This window comes from Adiantum capillus-veneris, chromosome 21, assembly GCF_014529385.1.
Source record: "Adiantum capillus-veneris isolate H3 chromosome 21, ASM1452938v2, whole genome shotgun sequence".
Lineage (NCBI taxonomy): Eukaryota > Viridiplantae > Streptophyta > Polypodiopsida > Polypodiales > Pteridaceae > Adiantum > Adiantum capillus-veneris.
Genome location: NC_140951.1, coordinates 11,948,346 through 11,957,500, shown reverse-complemented (window position 1 = coordinate 11,957,500; position 9,155 = coordinate 11,948,346). Strand labels below are relative to the sequence as shown.

At 41.7% G+C, this 9,155-nt stretch overlaps 1 protein-coding gene and 1 pseudogene across 1 annotated transcript; both read right to left on the bottom strand.

The window, feature by feature from the left end:
- Positions 1-4,363: 4,363 nt before the first annotated feature.
- On the bottom strand, positions 4,364-5,671 carry LOC147430549 (putative pentatricopeptide repeat-containing protein At3g23330; annotated as a pseudogene).
- Positions 5,672-5,822: 151 nt separating this feature from the next.
- Positions 5,823-7,299, bottom strand: LOC147430548 (pentatricopeptide repeat-containing protein At1g56690, mitochondrial-like). The gene has a single exon (XM_086493153.1). It carries the CDS (start codon positions 7,034-7,036, stop codon positions 6,647-6,649), a length of 390 nt encoding a protein of 129 aa, XP_086349279.1. The 5' UTR covers positions 7,037-7,299; the 3' UTR covers positions 5,823-6,646.
- Between the last annotated feature and the right edge of the window lie 1,856 nt (positions 7,300-9,155).

The window sequence follows — 9,155 nt, the reverse complement described above, 5'->3', positions numbered from 1 at the left end:
AGACACTACCTGATGAAGCCACCTTCCAAGCAATAAGACAAAGCTTAAGACCATCGAAAAGTAACAAAGAAGTGGAGGATTGGTTTAACCATTCAGGTTAGGGGTCAACTACATCTGTAGACCTGTGGCAAGAAAACCTCTTTCTGCAGGATGAGAGCTTCATGGTAACTCTCTCTCTCTCTCTCTCTCTCTCTCTCTCTCTCTCTCTCTCTCTCTCTCTCTCTCTCTGTTTGTGTCATTTCTGACATTGTATGTGCAGTCTTGGATTGCTGACAAGGATGACTTCCTTCGGCGCCGGACAAGAGAGTATCGAGGAAGGGATGCAGCCCTAGCACAGTACCTTTCAAAGCTCTGCGAGTCGCCGATAGTAGTTTTTCACAATTCCATGTCACAAGAGGGTTCAATAGCAACTTACACATTCAAGACACTATCACGCTTCTTGGGTGGACCGGTGCTTCCCAAAAGTGCAGATAAAGTCATTCTTGTGGACAAAGTGTTTGCTAGAGATTGTTTTGGTTACTGCCCAGGCTATACAGGTGGTTGGGCAGCGTATTACTACACCTACACAGCAATGGCACTAGCTCTTGGTAGACAAAACCCAGATGAACTTTTAGAGTATGGCAAACATCTCATGATTCGTTACAAGGGTGACGTGCCAAAAAACAAAATTGAACCTGCAAAATCTTGATACACTTCAAGTACCAATTGTATAAGATCATGTATTACATAAATTTTGTACAATGTCATCCACTCAGAGTATCTTTCTCCACTTGTGATTCACATACACCATTGTCTCTCTCCACCTTCGTTGACATTCACGAGATCCGGAGTTGTTGTATGCCATTGATCTTTTAGCTTTTTGTTGTTGTAAATGTCTGATGGCTTGTGCTGTTGCTGAATTTGCCAAGACTTCTTTTGCCTGCATTCGATGAATGATTCTACGATAGAACCATTCAAATAGTTCTCTCAAACTGTTAGCCTTGATTCGAGAGCCACCATGTCGTGTGTGCCTGAAATAAGCATTTCTCGCCATGTAATGAGACTTTTCCATCCCTTGGGTATTCCATATTGCCGGGTTCCCATACTTCTGTATAAAATATGGCAAATGATTGAAGATGATGTGCTGGATATGAAAACAAATTAGTTAGAATGTTTTACAGTCACATATTTGCACATAAGAGAGAAAGAATACATTATAATACCATGTAGTGAGTAATCTGGGTGTCTGTCCATGCTGTCTTGAATGATTTTTTCAGAAGGTTGAGATTTTCCTTGAACTTGTTCATATCACCTTGTGACCAGTCATCTTTGTCGCACATCAAAAATAGGATGTCTATTGATCGCCAAACCTCAGCCTTCGCGTTACGAGTAGTTGGTTCGTGGTCTTTGACTGCAATATGTAGCTTTTTCCATCTCTGATACTCTACCTTGCTAACATAAGATGTGTTATATATTTTTCCATGTTTTGTTAGCTTTGGATCTCTTGTACCTTGGGGCTTAGATAAAAACCTCCGTGCCTTCACCCCACCGATGGATGGTTTGCATGGGACATCCTTCTCAGCAGTTGATCTCTTTTCATCCCGCTGGATTTTCACATTGCCACCATGAAGCCCCATATCCGACAGTACCATTTCTAAGCACTGCAAGGCTACTTGTCCTTCTGCAGAGTTCTTAATCTTCCAAGCAAACCCGATGTATAAGTAGACCAATTTCTCTACAATTCTACAAAGGGCATGCATTGTACAAATGTGGACATTCACAAGTGGTATTTTCAAAACTGGTCGAAAAGCAGGATCCTCAATGTGACGTGTTGGAGCTTTTCTCCACCACTTTGGGTCCATGACCTTTGCACGATCCATGCAGAACAAACACGGTGACTTTGCCATTGCACCCATTCCACAATTATACATGCACTTTAATGTTTTAAGGTCACCTGCAAGATGTCACTGAACTTGAAAGTCTCCCCTTCCATCTAGACGTAGTACCTCTCCCTGGTTAGTCTGTCGATCAATCAGCTCCGGAATATTAGTTCGATGGAACACCCAATATAGAATCTCATGATCTTCTTTCTTTACCTGCAACATAAAATAAATGAGACTTAAGTAGATCTGAACATTTGAGCTTACTTGAGAATATCGCTTACCTCAAACGCACCAAGCCACCATATGTTAGATTCTGATTGAACATTAAAATATAAAGGATCATCACTGGGACACTTTGAGAGGGCTCTATTCATTAAAGTAATAGTAACACGCTCTAGCTTTTTCTCTTTAACAAGCTCACACTCATCCAGTTTTAACACAAAATGTAATAGTCCACGTGACTCTTCAAATGTGATGTTGTAAAACTCCACCATTCTCTTCTGTAGTATCCGCAGGTCCATAAAAATATTGTTGAACTCATCATATGCCATGTTCGCTCCATGGCCACTGTAAGTTGCTTTAATATGAAAGGGCTGTCCAAGATAGTCTCCCTGTGCCTCGTTAAGCTGAAGCCTCTCTTTCCAAACACTTGAGGCTGATGGTAGAAGTTTGGATTTTATACCCTTCCTAACAAAGATGGATGAGACAGACTTTTGGATAGCCGAATATCCTCTTTTGCTTCCACCAAGTGAATCAAGTGTGCCTTGTATCTCTTTTGCAGGCACTGAGTTCTCTGAAATAAAGCGGTCCACTACATTTCTTTGTAGAACCTTAAACTTCTTGTCATGTACTATATCTGCTGCCAGGCTTCTACTTATAAGTGGCTTCAATCTCTTTCCTATATTGGCTTTGGGGTCAATGTTTTCCTTGTCAGGATAGATTGAGTCTCTACATGAAGACAATGCATAAGTAAATAACAGAAAATTTGCTTCACTAACACTATTTAGGCACATGAAAACAATGCATAACAAGAAAAAACAAAGAGATTACTTAACTAAGACAATGTAGCCAACCAAGAAGCATCACCTTAATGCTCGGATTTTTTTCTTGAGACCTCCTGATGCAACCTGCAATGTTTCAAGATTGCGCAATTTCTTCTTTCGGATACGACCACCCAAGATGGTGTCCTTCATTTGACAACTTCGCACCTTTCCTTTCAGTTCTTGTACCTCTGTTTTATGTTGCAAAATGGTAACCTGATCTGTAGAATGTAAATGTGAAAGGCGAACAATCTCACATTGTTGAGCTTGGAGAATGCTCTTGTAAGTTCCAGCTTCTCTTGTAAGTGATTTACAATAACCCAGAAGGCCGTTTTCTCCATCACCAGCAAAGGTCAATAAGCTTGTAGGATTGACAAACGGTGGAGACGCATTAGTTATTGGATTCTTAGGGTAGAGAGAGCCTCTCGTCCAGATATCTATGTGTTTAGCTCCTTGAGCTCTGAGCGTGTCTATGGAGGTGGGAGGTATATGTGTGTTTGTTTTACTACGCTTAATCAATGGTTGGTACTCATTGTCCAAATCAATGTGAAGGTGATATTTGGCTCGTTTGTGGGTAACATTTGTGCCATTTGAGGAGTGCGCCATTAGCCAAATGTGCAGGTTTAATGGAAAGTGAATAGCGGCTGCGGATTCGTCCCTCCATGTTAGCCTCATTCCCTCCGTATTGACGTTGTTCATTCAATGCAACTAAAAAGAGGATTATCCCTCAATCACTACGAACGAATGTTCAGAGGAGTAAGGAATCTACTTAAAGTACACTTTTTGAAGTTTTACTATGAAAGACCCAGCTCTTTTATTTGCCATTTTTTCTAGAGAGAGAGTGTAAAAAATACATTTTCTTAGAAGGCCCTCCAAATGACCTCCGAAATTTCCTAATGCAATAGGACCCGTACTACTAACTTCCCATTTTTTTCCAACTGATGCAATTCCTTTTAAGAAACGAGTTTAATTGCCGTATGTTGTTTACACAACAGATCCCTCTCTCCCCTCAAAACAAATGCAGCGACTCATTTAACATAGGATCCGGTAAATAGGTGCAGAGTACATACTCCCTTGATGATGAGGCATGCAAGCACACACACGTGTATGAAGCCACGAGATCCTACGTAGCTTGGGATTGAGGACAGAAGTAAACTCCTACGCGATAGCCCCCCCTTTCATGCTCCACATGGCTGCCACTTTACTGCATTGTATTGAGATTGATGGCCTCTGTCACCCCTATAGCTCTCCCTCCTCATATTGTAGCAGCCCGTGGCCTCTCCCTCCCCCCCTCCCCCCCTTCGGACTCTCTCTTTCTCTTGTCAAAAATCCCACACAGCTCCGAGTGTCCCACGCCCTTCCCCCACAAAAATGCATGACTTTCAGTTCCCTTCAATAGCAACATCGCATGCTGGAACTTGTCCCAATCTTCATGCACCTCAATCCAAGGAAAAAAACAACTTTAGTTAGTATATTCACACAACTCGCAAAAATGCGAAGATGCCCATTGTTGTGCAGTGATGCATTCTAGACCAAAGGATTTCCTGCCAAAAAAACACCTGGCATATCTTTCCAACCCCCCTAGCCTGCCAGAGCAATCATTCTCAGTAGCAGTAGGTTATGAAAACTAGAGCATTCCAATCACTTTGCTCTCCTTCAGCTACCTGAACGCTATCAGAACAAGCTTGAGCATGAACTGGCATATGTAGTGCTATCAGGTGCGACATTGTCCAATAGCATGCCATGAAAATATGACATATCATCCTTGGAACAGTCACCCTGTAAGGAGATTGCTATCATTGCATTCCAGGGATGAACCTTGCATTTGGGCAAGATTTTAAAAACTTTATAAGCATCTGAGAAGCAGAACAATCAATGTATACAATTGAACATGCCAGAGTCTGATGTTGATCCTTAAGAATGACCAGCAAGCAAATACTAAAGCCAAACTCTAAACGCAATCAGTAATGTAAGTGTACTTCATCTCACCCATGTGTTTTTGACCCTTCTAATGCAAAAAACCATCTTCACTTCACCCTCAAACCTTCATACTACTAGATTATCCACTCTCTGCAGTAGTGTAACTGCATCTCATCTCACCAATGCTCAATTATCCTTTTCCTAAAGGCAGAAACCGTCTTCAATTCAACATGAAAGCTTCATAAAACAGACCTACACATGGAAATTCCCCATTTCCAACAAGCACTCAATAGGGCAGCTCAAATTGTGGTAATTTTCAAGACAACAAAGAGCCTCATCTCCAAAGCCATGATGCGTATATCCTCCTAGGAGAGCAGTCCAAGAGTTCACATCCCATGTTGGAAGCGCATCAAAAACTTCTTGGGCCTTTGCCAGTATCCCACACTTTGCATACATGTCAACCAATGTAGTTGCTAGCACTATATGCCTGTGCAATAATCCCTGCTTCAATTGCTTGTATATTGCCATAAGATTTTAAGATACATACAAAGTTGACAACAACACTAGGTGCAATGTTCTTATCTTGAATCTGTTTAAAATAGTGAACTGCTTGATCACAGAGTCCTTGATCTACATAACCAGTAATTAGTGCATTCCATGAGGAAGTATCCCTTGTTGGAATCTCATCATATGCCTCCTTTGCTTTTTCAAGCATGCCACACTTGGCATACATATCCACAAGAGCACTACCAACAATAACGTCCCTTTCCATTTCATGTTTAATGCATTTAGTATGTATCTCATGACCCTTCCTTATTCTTTGCACACTGCCACAAGCTTTCATGCAACCAGTCAATGCTAGAACATATGGAGCATATCTATATCTCCCTTTCGAAACTCAATGTCCCTTCAACTACCTCATCTCCCCAAGCATGGCTTGAAGACGTGAGGACTTGCCAAAACCAACACTATGCCTCCTTTCAAGACTCTAATATTGATGAATTTCTTGAACTTCTTGAAGGCCATTGCCCCATGAAAATCTTGCATTTTGAATGCTTATAGCATTTTCTTCTAAATGCTCCTGGTCTTTTGGTACCTGAGTACTCTCTAGATCATTTATTGATCCCAACTTTTGTGTTCCTTCATAATTTGTCTCATAAGTCAATAAAAATATTGTCAACCTTTTCAACGAGACAACTGCCTCTATTAGTCCATTGATAACCCATGGGAAAAAAATTAGTGGAAAGATGAGCATGTTGAAAAGAGAAAGGCATGTGAATACTATGACAGTACTTAGTTCGTAGCCATAAAATAAAATAAAAATATCACAATTTTGATAGATAGGTCTGGCAAGAGCAATGCCGCTTCTTTGGCCACTAGAAAGAATAAAACCCTGTTCTCCTAACAGGCACAGGTCCTTGCCAGACATCCTTTCCACGTCATTATCAAGAGCTCGGGCTGAGAGAACACTCTCATAAGGATATTGGAAGAATGGCTTTCCAAGTAGGATATTTTCCCGAACTGTTCCAGATAAAATCTCATAAGGATATTTTCCCGAACTGTTCCAGATAAAATCCAAGGTGTCTAAGGAGCATATCCTTCCAATTTCATATCCTTCAAGCACTCAAGTGCTTCCACTGCAAGCCCATGTTCCGCATATGCAGTAATGAGAGGGTTCCAAGAAATAGCATCTCGATTTGTTACATTGTCAAACACCTCCCTAGCCTCCATATGTAAATCACATTTGGCATACACATCTACCAAAGTACTCCCAAGACTAAAACAACATTCATAACCCTCTTTGGCTATTTCAGCATGTATCTCTTATCCTCTACCCAGAGATCCAATGAAGCTTAGCTTCAAACAAGATATGAACATGAGACCCTTGTAAGGCAGGCCCTTTTCTTGCATGGTATCCATACAACTCAATGCTTCTTTGCTATGACCATGCCCGACATAGCTAGTAATAAGGACAGTCCAGGCAACAACATTTGGGACTGATATTTGACTAAAAACTATCTCCACACTACAAACAAAGCCACACTTGCCATAAAACGTGAACAAGGAACTCTCCACCACCACATCTGAAGCATATTCAGCTGCAATAATATGGGCATGCATACACATGCCCTGAGCCAAGTCTTGCATGAAATTGCAGGCATTGATAATGAACACATAAGTGATTCTAGCCGGTAAGATCCCCTCAGATTCCATTTGAGCGAAAAAAGGAGGAGCACAGCTTCATCTTTCATGTGTATGAGCGAAGTGCCTACTATTTTCTCCTAGAGTGAAACAACTAACTACTTTCATTCACAAAGGTTTGGAGAAAACCCTAGCGTTGCATATGCTTGTAACATTCCAGAGCTTCAGCACCCTGCCCCTGTCAAACATAACCTGCAAGTAGAAGCCCAAAGCCTGGCAAAAGTGCAAAACACAAACACCTACTAAAGCAAATAATAAAAATTGTATGTACAAGAGTGGTGTCTCATCATAACAATCCACCGGGATCAAAAGCAAAGCTCCTGACTTCCCAAAGCAAAGACCAAGGTCCAACAGGATCCAAAACCAGCCTTGAGAGTGTACCAGGCATATTCTTCGCATCGGAATATTTTTCATAAACCATGTGAAAAACATGTATGACATTCATAACAATTTCCTCTACATAATCATCAACATAAGAACATGAAAGGGTGCCAACAGAGGCCAACCCACATTCCAGAACCTCAAGAGAGCCTTCCACATCACTGGCATAAGTAGAAGCAACCTCATGGTCCAAAACATACCTCATAACATTCATTCCTGTGAAGAGGCAAACAAAGCCTTTAAACACATTTGAGGCGTCCTTAACTGCTTCATAACCTTGTGAACTGTTACTTTCCGTATAAGAGGGTCATCCTCTTCAAGTAGACTGTCCAAAAACTCACCAATAATCTCTTCATGCATGCAACTCATCAAAGAAAAAAAGTCCCACATCAACACTTCCATCAACATGGAAGATGTCCACTAGAAATACGTGCTCACTCACACTTTCATCTCCAATCTTCTGAAGCTCTGATAATTCATATTCTTCAAAAAAGACGAGTTCTTGACCTCCCTCTTGTTGCAACTGAAGATCACAAGCACTCTCACAAAAACTTTCGTGCGTACCTTCCGAGAAATTATAAGTGATGCCTCTTCATGTGTAACATACAATGCATCTTTTGACTCTCCTCATAGCTCATGACCACCTGCGACGCCGATGTCTTCAATACCTCCCAAAACTGAGCTAGAGCTCATACCATAATTTAGCTACTTGTATCCCACCTTCAATGGTTGCAAAGACTTTTGGCAGTTGATAAAAAGCCCAAACGAGAGCTTGCTTCATGGATTGCCAACTCCATTGCTCCTCTTTTGCTAGCATAGAAAGAAGATAAGCAGCATCACCTTCTAGGCCTTGCAATGCATAATCCGCTTTCATATCATCCTCAAAAATGCCCAAGTGAACAAAATCCCACTCCACAGACTATAGATAGCCATGCTTGGTCGTCTTCCCCATAAGTACCTGAGAAAAACCTACTAGTTGTCATATTATTGTAAATTGAAGGTCTAGAGTTTGATCCTCCATGGCAGGCACCAAAAACATGCCAGGAGAAAGCCGGAGCAAACCACCTCTATAGCTTCGCCTCTCTGCCAGTTCGGGATTACAAACCTACCCACTCAAACACTTGCAACTACCACTACAAAGACTGTATGGGTCTACCAACTCAAGCCCTTGCCCAAGTGCTTTAACTTATAAGGAGTCTCCATAAAGTTGGGCAATGAGGAAGCTAAGAACTCCTTCAAGTATATAGGTGTAGTACAATTCTTTCCTTATTGCAGGTTATCCATGGCATCTATCAATAGGACCGGTGCTACTAACTTCCCATTTTTGCCAGCTTATACAATTCCTATAATAAACAACCAGTTCAATTGCCGTAGTTGCTTACATAGCAGCTCCCTCTCTACCCTCAAAACAAATGCAGCTTCTCATTCAACATAGGCTCCAGGAAATAGGTGCAGAGTACATACTCCCTCAATGGGTGAGACATGCAAGCACACACGCATGTATCAAGCCACGAGATCCTGCGTAGCTTGGGATTCGGGATAGAAGTAAACTCCTACACGATAGTCCCCCCTTTCATGCTCCACATGGCTGCCACTTTACTGCACTGTATTGAGAGCGCCGACCTCTGTGACTCCTCTGGCACTCCCTCCTTATACTGTAGCAGCCCGTGGCCTCTCCTGTTCACCACCCCCTTTTTGGAATCTTCTCTTTTTCATGTCAAAAATCCCACACAGCTCCCCGAGTCCCACG